The sequence below is a fragment of the Cervus canadensis genome, chromosome 14 (genome assembly GCF_019320065.1).
Source record: "Cervus canadensis isolate Bull #8, Minnesota chromosome 14, ASM1932006v1, whole genome shotgun sequence".
In the NCBI taxonomy this organism is placed as follows: domain Eukaryota; kingdom Metazoa; phylum Chordata; class Mammalia; order Artiodactyla; family Cervidae; genus Cervus; species Cervus canadensis.
The window spans coordinates 61,644,828-61,661,479 of record NC_057399.1 but is presented as its reverse complement, the minus strand read 5'-3'; the positions used below and the strand labels follow the sequence as shown (position 1 = coordinate 61,661,479).

At 38.4% G+C, this 16,652-nt stretch overlaps 1 protein-coding gene across 5 annotated transcripts in view; it reads right to left on the bottom strand.

Moving 5' to 3' along the window:
* Positions 1-16,652, bottom strand: part of NEK1 (NIMA related kinase 1) — a 123,031-nt gene that overhangs the window by 44,510 nt on the left and 61,869 nt on the right. For 4 of the 5 annotated variants that reach the window (XM_043486699.1, XM_043486703.1, XM_043486701.1 and 1 more), the window contains exons 18-20: positions 1,276-1,359; positions 778-861; positions 268-345 (exon numbers count right to left, since the gene is read on the bottom strand). In XM_043486699.1, the coding sequence (XP_043342634.1) occupies positions 268-345; positions 778-861; positions 1,276-1,359 (246 nt within the window). The remainder of the gene's footprint in view (positions 1-267; positions 346-777; positions 862-1,275; positions 1,360-16,652) is intronic. The other variant, XM_043486702.1, reaches the window with a different exon arrangement.

Sequence of the window (16,652 nt, the reverse complement as noted above, 5' to 3'; positions counted from 1 at the left end):
GTTTTTCATTTTTAGGGTTACCATTTTCTCTTTTTAAGATTACTTGTGTGATAGTTCCATGTATTTATGCCATGCTTTCATCAAATTGCTCTCCATAAATAAGATATAAAGAGAGAGAGAAATGCTACTTTTCAGAAACAAAGTGAGGACAAAGAAAATTTAAGGCAAAAGAATAAGGTGATTTAATGATGAAAGACTTAAGAACACAACTTTCTATCTCGGGTTTCCCTTTTCTCTAAGAAAACCCATATCACCTCCAGTACATACCTTCAGGGCTTCCACTTTTTTACGCCTCACATCGGCCTCCTCACTTCCTTCTTGATCTTCAGAGCTGTCAGTTTCCTTCTACAAAATAAGTAGTGAGCACAGCAGTACTTAGGATAGAACCTCAAATTCACTGCAGAGTTTATATGAATAAATAAACATCTAAAAATGAAAAATGGTAACTTATTCAGAGCTACAACTGAACTCTCCAGAACCATCAACTCCTATGGACACTGGGAAAAATAGATAAAAAGAGAACGATACAGAATGTCCCCTTTTGTATGTCCATGGCTACTACTCACACTTTCCTCTCAGAATTCCACCAGAACAACAGGTCTTATCAATTTTAAGTCATATAAATACGATTTTCTGTATTCCTAAATATAGTTTTTCTGGTCTTTGACTTTCACTGTCTTCGTGAGATTTTATCTTGTGTTAGTGGCACAGCATTTTTAATCTCAATATATTATAATGTCATTCAAGTATTTTTTGAAAAATAGATTTTCAACCTGCCTTTTCACCACGAAGCTTGGCTCTAATCTGTTGGCGTTCATTGAAATTCTGCAATCTTATTTGTCTTAGTCTTGCCAAATAAACCTGCAAAGAGAAAAAAAAGGCAACATTTCAATTAAAAAAAAAAACTACCAATATTTTTATTGCTAAAATGTTTTTAATTTAAAGAAAAGTGTTAATGGGAATATAAGAAATAAAATTTTGAGATCTGGTTAATGGAAATGTAATATTAGCTTTCAAGTGTTTAATTTAGATCATTTATGAAAAGAAATACATTACAGTGACAAATTTTTAATTTTATTGAAAGAAACTGAAATCAGAATACGGAAAAGCAGTTATGGAGCAAAATCATAACACAGTATGTCAGCCAAGATATATTAACAGGTCCCTACAGACCTACAAATCCTCCAATCACCGTGAAGAACGTAAACCATGCAGGAAAGGAAGGCAATCAACTCAAAGTGACGGTGCCAGGCAGCGAGCATGCGGGAGGCGTACCTCTTCCTCTTTGTTTCTCGGCTTCCCTCCTCGTGAAGAGCTGGGCCTGCCTCCATAGAGAGCTGCCAGGTTGTGCAGGATGCCCTGTGCATCACGTAATGTACTAAGTTTAAAGAACGACTACAGCTACAGCAGCATCTTACCTAGAACAGCCTGCGGCCACTATTTCTGCTGGCAAGTACTGATCACATCTAGATGCTTAGCTGATAAACTGAAAACAGACCCTGGCATTTCCCTTGATCAATTTAACCGATGCATTCAGTGAACAGAAAAAAGCATTAAACCCCAAACTTAATCAATATTTATAGAGACCAGCTACACTTTTATTAGCCACTGGAGTCAACAGAGGCTGACAGTTTAAAACTGCTTTGGAGGTCAGCTAAACTCCAAATCAAAATCTCTCTCTACATAGGCCCATCATGTCTACATGTTCGCTTACATGCTAAACACACACATGACAGGGAACATGCGAGCTCCAGTTCCCTGCTCGCAGGCGCGCCGCATACCTAGACTGCAAGTGACCCACCCAGCCACACAGGGACGCGTGGTCTCATGGTTTATCCCAAGGGTGCAATAAGCTCCTTGCCAAAATGCCTCCTGAGGACCCCGCTCTCTTCCTACAGCAGCAGTGGTGCTCCAAGAGCCTCCCAGCTTTCTAATCAAAGCCCTCTTCCCTCTACCCATCTCGCCTCTTTCTATCAGCTTGCTGGAAGTATACTATTTGTATTTGTCACCTACATTTTCCTGCTTCCCATTTATTTTTTAATCTGCTACACTTTGGGTTCTGATCCCACTATGGCTCTGAAAATTTTCCAAGGCTACCAATGGCCTCCAAGTTCACAGTGCAAATGTACCCTTTTGAGCAAATTGTGCAATTACTATTTCCACTGGAAATTAGTTTTGATTGTATCTATTTATGTCAGTATCTTTTTCTCTCATAAAAATCATATAAGTTCACCATAGGAAACATATAAAATAAAGACAAAACATTCATAATTCTACCATCTGAGAAACTTAAAGTTTAACAGTATTTTCCTCCAGATTTCCTTATGAGCCTATGTAGAAATTCGAACATTTTAGTTTGAAATATTATAGCTAACAACAGAAAGAAGAAAAGGAGTGTACAGGGACGTCCCGTGTACCCTTCATCCAGTCTCTCCCAACTGTATCATCTTGTATTACTGCAGTACACTATCCAAACTGGGAAGCTGGCCCTGGATGAACCACAGGATTTCACTGCTTACACATGCACATTTTTATATCTGCAACAGACCATCTTACTACACACACAGCTTTGTTAGACCACCATCAAATCAAGATACTTAACTGTACTGTTACTATATCACTTCACAGCCACATTTTCTACTCTATCCCTGCCCTGTCAACTGCTGATTTGTTCTCCATCTCTACAATTATATTTCAACAACTTCTATATATAACCACACAGTATGTATCCTCCTCCTGTTGACGGTTTTCACTTGGTTTTGCTCCCCTGCAGTCCATTCAAGGCACTGGACACAAGACTCAATGGTGTGTTCTATCTGAGTGTTGAGTAGCAGACTATGGTATGGAAATGCTATGCTTTATTCACTCATTCACCTGCTGAAGGACCCTTGGGTTTCACGTTTTTGACTATGAAGAATAAGGTTGCTAATAACACTCACGTTAAAAGCTTCTTGGGCTTTCTTGGTGGCACAGTGGTAAAGAATCTGCCTACCAATGCAGAAGTGAGTTCAATCCCTGTGTTTGGAAGATCCCCTGGAGAAGGAAATGACAACCCACTCAAGTATTCTCACCTGGGAAATGCCATGGACAGGAAAGCCTGGTGAGCTACAGTCCAAAGGGTTGCAGAGAGTGAGACATGACTTAGTGACTCAACGACAAAATGTTTGTGAAAATAAGTTTTCTCTGGGACAAACGCCCAAGAGTAGAATTGCCTGCTCTTGGTATTACAGATTCATTTGCAGTTTTAGAAGGGACTGCCAAACAGTTCTGCAAAGAGGCTGTATCATTTAACACCCCTACCAGCAATGTTTAATGACTCCTTTTCCACATCCTCACCAGCATTTGGTTTTATCACAATTGGGTAGGCAGTGATACATTATTGTGGCTTTAATTTGCATTTCCCAAATGGCTAATAATGCTGAACATCCTTGCACATGTTTTTGCTTGTTTTCTGTCAGTGGGTGGAAACGGATTAACAGGAAAATGCCTGCTACTACTATTGTGCTTGAGTGGAGTATCTTCCATCTGCATATCCTCTTCAATGAAAGGTTTAGAGTGTCTTTTGCCCATAGGTAGGCAGATTCTTTACCACTGTGCCAAACATATACAAAGTTGTATATAACTTTGTACAGTTAATGTTGAGTTTTTATATGTTCTAGATACAAATCCTTTGTTAAACATGAGGTTACAAATATTTTCCTCCAATATATAACCTGTATTTTCATCCTCGTAACAGGGTCTTTTGGAGAGCAGAAGTTTTAAATTCTGATGGAAGTCAAATTTATCAAATTTTTCTTTTATGGATTGTGCTTTCGGTGTCAAGTCTAAGAACTCTTTGTCTAGTCTTAGCTCTTGAAATTTTCTTCTTTTCCTGTAAGTTTTACAATTTTCTCTTTTACATTAGACTGCATGAACTGTTCTATTTTATACAGTGTGAGGCTGAGGTCAAGGTTCATACTTTTGTCTAACGATGAGACATTTCTTGACTGGATTGTGACGTGGGACAAAAAGTGGGTTTTACATGACAGCCAGCGATGAGCAGCTCAGTGGTTGGATCCAGAAGCTGCTCCAAAGCACTTCTCAAAGCCAAACTTGCACCAAGAGGTCATGGTCACTCTTTGGTGGTCTGGTTCCCGTCTGATCCACTATGGCTTTCTGAATCCCAGTGAAACCATTATATCTGAGAAGTATGCTCAGCAAATTGATAAGATGCACCAAAAAAAATGCAATGCCTGCAGCCGACATTGGTCAACAGAATGGGCCCAATTCTTCCCCACAACAACACACAACTGCACATCGCACAACCAATGCTTCAAAATTTGAATGAATTGGGCTACAAGGCTTTGCCTCATCCACCATATTCACCTGACTCCTTGCTAACCAACTACTACTTTTTCAAGTGCCTCAACAACTTTTTGCAGGGAAAATGCTTCCATAATAAGCAAGAGGCAGAAAATGCTTTCCAAGAGTTCCTTGAATCCTGAAGCACAGATTTTTACACTACAGGAATAAACAAACTTATTTCTTATTTGCAAAAATGTGTTGACTGTAATTGTTCCTACTTTGATTAATAAAGATATGTTTGAGCCTGGTCATAAAGATTTAAAATTCATAGTCCATACCTGCAATTACTTTTTCAACCTAATTTATAAATTTCAAAATACACTTGTCTAAATCTATTTTAAAATGTTTCTGAGATTTTACTAAGAATTGAAAATTTAAGAAGACTTGCCATTTTTTATTACACATTGAGTCTTCCAATTAACGACCACGGCATTTGTCTCTAAATATTTAACAATTCAATTTAATCAAGATATCATCATTTTCATTGCACAAATCTTACATGTTTATTATACTTTTTACCCCCACTTTGTTTGGGGCAATTGTAAATGATATAGTGCTTTTTAAAAAATATCGGTTGATATTTCTTCATTGTCAATGTACAGAAATCAGTTGACTTTTGTGAAATGACCTTATATCATGTAACTATAATGAGTTCATTTTTTAGTTCTAGGAGTGCTTTGGTATAGAGCCCTTGAGATATTCTATGCAGATAATCACATCAACTGGAAACGTTAGTTTCATTTCTTCCTTTCAAATCTGCATGCCTTTATCCTCCTTTTCACTCCTTACTGCACTAACCAAAACTGCCAGCAGCATGCTGATTCAGAGTGGTGAGGGTTAACTTCTTTGTCTGTTTCCAGACAGTAGAGGGAGAACATTCAGTCCTCTGCCTGTAAGTATTAACTCAGGTGTGAGTTTGTTTAGAAATGTGTATTATGAGGTTGGGGACAATCCCACTGATTTTTAGTTACTGACAGTTTATATTATGTATGTTGATCTCTGTCAAAAGGTTTTCTGCATAAATTGTTACGATCACAGGTAACAATTTTCTTTAGCTTGTTGAAAGGGTGGATCACATTGACTTTGTAACAACAAAACCGACATGGGTTTCCAGACTAAATCCTACTTGGTTGTGGTTGGATTCAATTTACTAAAATTGGTTCTGACCTATTTTTGTGGGCTTTACTTCAATGAAAGTCTGGTATTCTGAACTCTTGTAATGTTACTCTGGTCTGCTTCATCATTCTGGTGCTGATGCAGCTCCTGCTCAGGCACCCTGGTGTTGTTCTGTGAAGATGAAGCTGCTTCCCAGGTCACCTGCTGTTAACTGAAGATCTCCTGATGGGGCATGGGGGGAGCTGCCACTGGGCTTGGTCTCCTTGTCATCAGGCAGCGAGCATGGTGACACAGAGCTTTGTGTAAACTGCTATGGACAGATGGATCACCTGCTCATGTACTAGATGTTAGGCGGACTGGGACAGTTCAGGGCTTTGCTGCCACAGGTGGGTCAAACTGTCCTCCCAGTCAACTGCTCATGCTTTAGTTGTGGAATGGGGCTGGGACAGCCTGGGGCTTCACTGCTGCCCACAGTTTAACCCACCCACCAGGAGCCCCGGGGGCAGACAGTGGGATTCCTCTTTCCCAGTATGTTGGCGAGTGAGAGGATTTTCTTCTTTTTTGTTGTTGTTCAGTCGCTCAGTCATGTCCAACTCTTTGAGACCCCATGGACTAAGCATGCCAGGCTTCCGTGTCCTTCACCATCTTCCGGAGTTTGCTCAAACTCATGGCCATTGAGTTGGTGGTGCCATTCAACCATCTTGTTCTCTGGCGTCCCCTTCTCCTTCTGCCTTCAATATTTCCCAGCATCAGGGTCTTCTCCAATGAGTCAGCTCTTTGCATCAGGTGGTCAAAGGACTGGAGCTTCAGCATCAGCCCTTCCAATGAATATTCAGGGTTGATTTCCTTTATGATGGACTGGATGGATCTCCTTGCAGTCCAAGGGACTCTCAAGAGTCTTCTCCAACACCACAGTATGAAAGCATCAATTCTTTGGCACTCAGCCTTCTTTTCTTGTTTAGTTTTGTTTTTTATCTATGTCTATGGTGGATCTGGGACTTCCCTGGTGGCTCAGATGGTAAAGTGTCTGCCTACAATGTGGGAGACCTGGGTTCAATCCCTGGGTCGGGAAGATCTCCTGGAGAAGGAAATGGCAACCCACTCCAGTATTCTTGCCTGGAAAATCCCCATGGACGGAGGAGCCTGGTAGGCTATTGTAAATGGAGTCGCAAAGAATCGGACACAACTGAGTGACTTCACTTTCACTTCCATGGTGGATCTGGCTGCAGGCATGTCTGACACTCAGTTAATGAAATATAGGAGAGATGATTTCCAGAGTATTACTGCATTTAGAGGGAAGAGCAGGGAAAAGTGGGTCCTGGAAGAGTGGAGAAGTTATTACAATATACTCCAAAGTAAGAACAGTACAGTTGACCCTTAATCACTGTGAATGTGAACTGTGGGAAGTTCACTGATACAAAGATGTTTTTTAGTAGTAAACACACTACACTCCCACAAAACCTGCTGTTGTTGAATACATGCATGGATGCTGAACTGCAGACCTGATTTGGAGGAAATCATGTATACAGAGTATAGGCTTAAGCTACCTGCATGTTTTCAACTGCAAGGAGAGTCAGTGCCCTCATCCCCACATTGTTCAAGGTTCAACTGTGCACCAAGGTTCCAGAATTACCATAAGACTATGTTTTAGTCTTCACAGAAATCCCAGAAACAAACTCTGGAACAGAGGTTGTCAAACTATGGCTTACAGGTCAAATCCAGCTCGCCACCTATGCTTTTATGTTTCATACACTAAGAACGGTTTTGCACATTTTTAAATGGTCAAAAAAAAAAAAGTATTTCATGACCATATGAAAACGATATGAAATCCAAATTTCAGTCCCTACGTAAAATTATATTGGAGCTCAGTCATGCTCATTCATTCACATAGTGTCTATGGTTACTATCATGTGACAATGCAGAGTTGGTAGTTATGACAGAGATATTATGGTTTGAAAAGACTAAGATATTTACAGAATAATACCTGCCAATCCCTAGATTATGGAACAGTACACAGACTGAACTTAGTGTTCTACCTCCTGGGTCTCTTATTTTGCTTGATAATTTATACATATATTAAATATATTCTTTCCTATGTACCAAAAATTGTATTTGAGCAGGACAATGAAGCATTTTTTTTTTAAGAGCTGAAAAAATTATCTTCTCAAAATAAACAACTTAGTGATGAAGAACTAATTTGCTGTTAGGATACACCATAACAAGAATGAGCAAACTACAATCCTCAGGTCACATCCAGTCAGCTGCCTGAAGGTTTCACCAGAACAGCTCCGCCCATTCGCTCAAGTTTACCCCGCCATGCAGAGCTGAGCAGTTACTCAGGACAGCATATGGGCTGCAAAGCCTAAAACATTTACCATCTGCCCTTTCACAGGAAATGTTTGCCTGTCCCCTGCACTACAAGATCATCAAGTTCACAAGTTTTACCTAAAGTAAACACTAACATGGGATTTAAAAAGGAACAAACAGCAAAGCAAAATACTTGGAAGAATGATCTTGAAAGTCAGACATACTGGGTTTGCCTGCTGCCTCCAGGCATATCAAGTGATCTTGGGTAAACTACTCATGACTTGAGTCAGTTTCAAAACCTGTGACCTGGAAATAAAAATCTCCACTCCAGAAAATTCCTGTCAGGATTAGATTCTAAGTAAATTTAGCTAATTTTTATGACTACTGTTCAGAGAAAGACAAATCACTTGGCTTGAGGTCCTACTTGTTAAGAGTTTCCTTAACCTGCATTTTTTCTAAATTTAAAATTATGTGAAAAGGGAAAATTTTGAATTCGCATACAAACACATGGAATTACTCTGAAATACCTGGTTACTTTAAATCACAATTCAACCTAAAAATTATTTATGTTCCAAATGCTTATTTTTGGGCAGAAATTTTGATTTCATTCTGCCACAGAAACAATGTTGTAATTCATTATGATTCTTCCAATATAAAGCAGTTAACAAAATGTGCTGATCAAATAATTTAACTACAGCAGTTTTCCAATTTTAGAGGGTTAATCTTTAAGACTTAAAACTTAACTGTTTAGGTTTGATTATTTATAAAGAGGTTTTAGTATCAGAAAACACATATTAGGTTTCAGATGTGTATCTGTCACAACCTCTTTACAACTGCTTCTGTTTCTCAGCAAAACAGGCATTTTACAACTGGCTATAAGAATAAATCGCAGTGTAAATGTATATACATTTTCAAACTGTACCAACAAGTCATGAACGTTAATATTTCTTAATGAAAAGATATTTATGTGCTTCCTTAAATCAGTGGTGTTAATATATTTTTCTTGAAGAGTAAATAACCATCACTGTACTGTTCTATAGGTAGAGCTGTTATATAGAAGTCTCAGCAGTTAGAATGCTGAATGCTGTCAGAGCCCCCAAACAAGCAGTAATGACCACTATGAATGCAGTCCCCAAATAATATGTTTCTCCTCATTCATCACATCGAGGTCTCTGTTGATCAGTCTCTCCTTGATTGTTCAATGTTGTAAACATCTGACAATATCATCCAGTCAGTCAGTGCAGTCACTCAGTCACCATCAGTAGTGATTTTGGAGCCCAGGAAAATAAAGTCTGTCACTGTTTCCAATTTTTGCCCATCTATTTGCCATGAAGTGATGGGACCAGATGCCATGATCTTAGTTTTCTGAATGCTGAGTTTTAAGTCAACTTTTTCACACTCCTCTTTCACGTTCATCAAGAGGCTCTTTAGTTCTTCTTCATTTTCTGCCATAAGGATGGTGTCATCTGCATTATCTGAGGTTATGGATACTTCTCCCAGCAATCTTGATTCCAGCTTGTGCTTCACCCAGCATTTCTCATGATGTACTCTGCATATAAGTTAAATAAGCAGGGTGACAATATACAGTCTTGACATACTTCTTTCCTGATTTGGAACCAGTCTGTTGTTCCATGTCCAGTTCTAACTGTTGCTTCCTGACCTGCATACAGACTTCTCAAGAGGCAGGTCAGGTGGTCTGGTATTTTCATCTCTTTCAGAATTTTCCACAGTTTGTGACGATCCACACAGTCAAAGGCTTTGGCACAGTCAATAAGCAGAAGTAGATGTTTTTCTTGAACTCTCTTGCTTTTTCGATGATCCAGCAAATGTTGACAATTTGATCTCTGGTTCCTCTGCCTTTTCTAAAACCAGTTTGAACATCTGGAAGTTCACAGTTCATGTACTGTTGAAGCCTGGCTTAGAGAATTTTGAGCATTACTTTACTAGAGTGTGAGATGAGTGCAACTGTGCGGTAGTTTGAGCATTCTTTAGCATTGCCTTTCTTTGGGATTGGAATGAAAACTGACCTTTTCCAGTTCTGTGACCACTGCTGAGTTTTCCAAATTTGCTGACATATTGAGTGCAGCACTTTCACAGCATCATCTTTTAGGATTTGAAATAGCTCAACTGAAATTCCATCACCTCCACTAGCTTCGCTCGCAGTGATGCTTTCTAAGCTGCACTTGACTTCACATTCCAGGATGCCTGGCTCTAGGTGAGTGATCACACCATTGTGATTATCTGGGTCATGAAAATATTTTTCATTTAGTTCTTCTGTGTATTATTGCCACCTCTTCTTAATACCTTCTGCTTCTGTTAGGTCCATACCATTTCTGACCTTTATTGTGGCCATCTTTACACGAAATGTTCCCTTTGTATCTCTAATTTTCCTGAAGAGATCTCTAGTCTTTCCCATTCATATCTGACAATATAATGCATGTCTAATACAAACTGACTAACAAAGGAAATTATAAAACTTGCAAAAGATGAAAGGATTTCATGAAAATAATGATAATGACGCTGGAAAATAGTTCAAATTACATGAAAAACCATCTACAAATACTCAGTCATTGAATAAGTTATGTGAATTTTTGAAAACTGCAAGGAATTATGATGTTGGTCCTTCAAAATATTACTGGAATTAAAAAATTCAGAAATGATCTCTGGAGAACTGTTAAAATCTCAAACATTTCTGTAAAAAAATCGCCCTCTTTAAAAAAAAAAAAATCACCCTCTTTCATAATACAGTTATAAAAGTAAACCATACAGAAATTTTGAAGTGAAGGGTACACCATCTTTCATCTATCCTAACATGAAAATTTTTCACATTTTAACATCTCTGAAATGGGGTGCATCTCATAATCAATGGCATCTTCATGATCTGTGGGTCAGGCAGCAGTTATAACATAGGTGTAAACATATGAACTTCATTAGTTTTCTTCTTTCTTGGTGTCATAACTGGGCAACCTTAGTTCCTCAGTTTCAAGTAAAAAATTCACTTAGTGGTTTGTCCAAGATGAAATAGGAGCCTAGTAGTGATTGAAGACCTTCCACTGATTCCCTCTGATGACAGCAAGAAAGCACCAGCACCAAAGCTTGCTGACTCTTGAAAGAAAATCCCAGAAACAAAATTTGGGTCCTCTTTCAAGAAATGCTGAAATCTCAGTGCACGTGGTGGTACAGAGTTTAATATTTGGGAAAACGTGAACAGCAATGACCCTAATTTTAAAAAGGAATGACTGGAAAAACAAATTATCAATGTAAAGTAGATTTAGGAATGAACACCTTTACCAATTTATTTTATTCATTTTCCTTTTTACGAATGCTCAAGTATAACGTAATGAAAAAAATCTAAGAATTATTTCAACAAGTATAAAACAAAAAGTTTAAGTGATAAAAAGTGATAAAAAGTGAAAAAAAAAATTAGCAACTTTTTCTAGTCTTTTAATCATACATAACACTATGCCTTATAGTTGTAACTTGGATTTGACAAAATACATATATTATTCATTATAAAAGTCTATCTGAAAAATTATAATCCTTCTCAAGTTACTTTCAGAATTAATATGGACTTACAAATATATACAAACTTCTGATAAATATAAGACAAAATAATTTTTAAATTGCATTTTTCAAGGTAAAATCCCCAAAAAGCATTTTTTTTCCCTCTTTACTACAAAATGTGGGTATTTACATTAAGCAGCTCTTTCCAGCATCAAGACTGCTGGGCTAAGGAGGGTTTCTTGCATGAGATGCAGGGCTGACTTGCTGCGCCTCATGCGAGAGTCGGGTCCCAGGTTCCTGACTGTTTTCAGAGCAGCTTGCAAAGGTCTCCCTGAGGTGTCTGCCACATGCCTCTACTCCTTAAGACTCCCCAGCTCATTCATCAGAGCTGATGAACTTGTGGAGAGGCCATGTTTCCCTGTTTCAGCCCATGCAACATAAATGTGCAGTACAGACCTGCAGCACAGGATCAACAGTTTTCTCACAGCAATAATGGAGTATGTACTCTATGAAGATACATGAAGGTCACAGAATCAGAAAGCTTTACGTAAACTAAGATGCAGCACAAATTAACAGTAATTGTTTCTACAGTTAACCACCATCCCTTCCTAAGCAGGAAACCAACACAGTGGCAGTAAAAGCATATTTACTCTTGCCCTGGAATCTCTACCACATCCTCAGCCACAAACCACCAATCAACAAGGCAACAGAAAGGAACCATGAGGTCTCTCCACTAAGATAAATGAGATGGACTCTCAGGCAAAAACTAGAAACAATGCCACCAGGAACTGCAAAGTCTGGTAATGCTGAAGTGTAAGGGATGAAGAAGGGAACAGGAAAATCAAGAGCAATAAAAAAGACAAAGGATAGAAGCCTCGTGGGAAGCTACTCAGGTTTAATTTATCCTATAAACACTAGGCAACCATTGATTAACTCTAAGCAGATGAGCACTGTGTTCAATTTTGCTTTGTTAAAAGCCACTAAATTATACTAATTTATAACACAGAAAAACAAAAAACAAAAGCCTAATAAAAGGAACAAAAAGGCTGTATTTTGATAATAAAAAAGTCAATTCACCAAAAAGCCCCAATAATACTAAATGTGCACATGCTTTAAAAAAAAAAAAATAGAAAGGAAAACCTCACAGAACTGAAAGGAAAAACAGATAAATCTACAATTATATTTGAAGACTTCAACTCTCCTACCTTAGTATCAAACATTATATTGGCATAGTGTCAGCACAGATCAAGAAGTACTGAAAAGCACCACTGTGTCTAACTGAAACACACAACACTCCACCCAACAACAGCAAAGTACATATTTTTTTCAAGTGCATATGGAACATTCATGAAAATAGATCATATCCTAGGTCAAAGTACGATCCTAACAAATGTAAAATGACTGACGTTCGACAAAGTATGTCCTCTGATCATAAAATATAACCAGGAAACAGTTACAAGCAAAATTAGGCAAATGTCCAAACACGTGGAAATTAAACAACTCATCTCTAAGTAATTCACAGGCCAAAGAGAAATTTTAAAGGAAATCAGAATGAATTCTGACCTGAATGAAAATGAAAACAGAACACAGCACAATTTGTGGGTGAAATTAATGCAGTGCTGAGAGGGAAATTTATAGCATCTACTACTAATATTAGAAAAGAAGGAAAGTCTCACCCTCAGCTATTTAAGCTATAACCTTAAAAAACTAGAGAAGAGCAAAATAAACAGAAATCAAGCAGAAAGAAGATAACACTGTGAATGTACCTCATGCTACTGAATTGTGCATTTTTAAATGATTAAGACAGAAAATTGTATGTTGTGGGTATTTTACCATAATAAAAATATTTTCTTTTTTTTAGATGGAAACATCCATCCATCATGGATCATAGAGCTAAAGGTTAAAAGTAGAACTACAAAAAATTTTTTTTAAAGTAGGAGCAAATCGTTATGACTGTTTGATAGGCAGAAAGTTTTTAGACACAATATCAAAAGCATGATCCATAAACCAGAAATCTGAAAACACTTAATCAAAGTTAATACTTTTTGTTTTGTGAAAAATACTGTTAAGAGAATGAAAAGGCAAACTACCACTTAGAAGAAAACACTGGCAAGTTACTTACCCAATAAAAGACTTATCCAGAATATAAAGAACGCTCAAAGCTAAACAGTAACAATTAATCAACATCAACAAATTATTCAGACAGTTCTCTAAAGAGGATATAAGGATCACAAATAAGAACATAAAAAGGAATTCAACATCATTAACATTTTAAGAAATGCACATTAAACAACAGTGAGATACCCCTATACATAATTAGATGGCCAAAATAAAAAATAGTGACAATGCCCAATGCTGATGAGCATGCAAAACAACTGGAACGCTTGTTTACTCCTGGTAGGAAGGGAAAATGGTACAAGTACTCCAGCAAGTGGTTTGACTTTTTTGAAAACCCAAGTTAAATATACACTTACCATATGATCCAGTAAACCCACTCCTGGGTATTTACCCAATAAAAACTTAACACTTGTCCAAAAACTTGTAAATGAATGATACAAGCTGCAGTACTTACAATCATCAAAAACTAGAAACAACCCCAATGTCCCTCAATGAGTGAATGAATAAACAAACCATAGCACATCCATAAAATGAAAATCACTCAAAAATAAAAGAAAAAGTTACTGATAAATGCAACAACTTGGATGAAAATGATTAAGGTGAGTGAAAGAAGTCAACCAATAAGGTTTATATATCATGATGTATACCACACATATCTTTTTGCCTTTTCATACTTTCTAAACAAGCGAAACAGTGACAGACTTTATTTTCCTGGGCTCCAAAATCACTGCAGATGGTGACTGCAGCCATGAAATTAAAAGACGCTTACTCCTTGGAAGAAAAGTTATGACCAACCTAGAAAGCATATTAAAAAACAGAGACATTACTTTGCCAACAAGGATCCATCTAGTCAAAGCTATGGTTTTTCCAGTAGTCACGTAAGGATTTGAGAGTTGGACCATACAGAAAGCTGAGCGCCGAAGAATTGATGCTTTTGAACTGTGGTATTGGAGAAGACTCTTGAGAGTCCCTTTGGACTGCAAGAAGATGCAACCAGTCCATCCTAAAGGAGATCTGTCCTGAATATTCATTGGAAGGACTGATGATGAAGCCGAAAACTCCAATACTTTGGCCACCTGATGTGAAGAACTAACTCAATGGAAAAGACCCTATTGCTGGGAAAGACTGAAGGCAGGAGGAGAAGGGGACGACAAAGGATGAGATGGTTGGACGGCATCACCAACTTGATGGACATGGGTTTGAGCAAGCTGCAGGAGTTGGTGATGGACAGGGAAGCCTGGTTGCAGTCCGTGGGGTTGCAAAGTTGGACACGACTGAGTGACTGAATTGAACTGAACTGATATCACACATATATACCACATAAGACATTCTTGAAAAGACAAGACTGTAGTCATGGAGAACAGACAATAGCTGCCAGGTTGTTGATGGTGTAGGGACAGCATGACTATGCTGAGAGACACCAAAAGAGTTTTGGGATGATGGAACTCTTCTATATCCTGACTATGGTGGTCGGTACGTGAATTTATACTTGTGCTAAAATTCATAGAACTGGAGAAGAAAAACAAAGTTGACGTTACTGTGAAAGTGAAAGTTGCTTAGTTGTGTCCGACTCTTTGCAACCCCATGGACTATACAGTCTGTGGAATTCTCCAGGCCAGAATACTGGAGTGGGCAGCTTTTCCCTTCTCCAGGGGATCCTCCCAACCCAGGGATTGAACCCAGGTCTCCCACATTGCAGACAGATTCTTTACCAGCTGAGTCACAAGGCAAACCCATTATTGTATTATAATTTAAATAATAAAAGGAAAGTTATTGTATTATAAAAAAGTTGTAAGAAAGTACTATAAGAAAGTTATTGTATTATACTTTAAATAATAAAAGGAAATTTTAAAAATAAGGTGCCAATGAATCACCCAGGAAATGATGTCCAGAAGGCAGCTAGACAGGATAGAAGTTAGAAGAGTAGTCTGAGTAACTGAGACAGACTGTGAAGTCACTGGTCCCTTGTAGAATGAGATCACCACAGGGTATTAATTATAGTGAGAAAATAACCAAGGACCGAACACCCCAGAAAATATCAGCCTTTAAAAAGTGAGCGGAAAAGAATCCTGAGGGAAAAGATATTAAGAAATAAAAAAAAGAGAAAGAAAAACAAGGCGAATTTGGTACCAGAGAAGGTAGTGAAGAAATTTAGAAGCAGTAACTCATAAGACCAAACGTCACAGAAAGGTCAAGTAAGATAAAGATCGAAAATACTATATTATATCTGAGAAGATGGACAGTGACAACTTCCATATCAACAGGATTCTGAATACCAGGTGAGCAACAATCAACAGTAGTGCTTCATTCCTTTGAGGGGCTGGCTCTGAAGAGGAAGAAGGAGCAGGAATGTGAGAAACATGAATTTATTTATAGGCTATGGGAGGGCACCAGGGAAGAAGGAAATGATCAGGAGAGAGAGGAAACAAGTGATGGGTTAAGAAGGACCCTCAAGTAAACAGACAGTATGGCACAGAAAATAAAGCCATTGAAAGCAGGGGTTCTACAGTCAGACCACGGTATTTAAACACATAATCTACCATTCAGTCGCTATAAAACCCAAACTGTCATGTTAGCTTCTCTACTTCTGCCTCAGTGAGATGTAACGCAGGAACAGCAGAACCCACCTCAGGGCACTGCTGTGAGAAGTTAATCCAGGTAGAAAACTCAAAACTATGCCTGACACATAGTAGTTCAGTTCAGTTGCTCAGTCGTGTCCGACTCTTTGCAACACCATGGACTGCAGCACGCCAGGCCTCCCTGTCCATCACCAACTCCTCGATTTACTCAAACTCATGTCCATAGAGATGGTGATGCCATCCAACCATCTCATCCTCTATCGTCCCCTTCTCCTCCCGCCTTTAATCTTTCCCAGCATCAGGGTCTTTTTCAATGAGTTAGTTCTTCACATCAGGTGGCCAAAGTATTGGAGTTTCAGCTTCAGCATCAGTCCTTCCAATGAATATTCAGGACTGATCTCCTTTAGGATGGACTGGTTGCATCTACTTGCAGTCCAAGGGACTCTCAAGAGTCTTCTCCAACACCACAGTTCAAAAGCATCAATTCTTCAGCGCTCAGCTTTCTTTATGGTCCAACTCTCACATCCACACATGACCACTGGAAAAACCATAGCCTTGACTAGATGGACCTTTGTTGGCAAAGTAATGTCTCTGCTTTTTAATATGCTGTCTAGGTTGGTCGTAGCTTTTCTTCCAAGGAGTAAGCGTCTTTTAATTTCATGGCTGTAATCACCATCTGCAGTG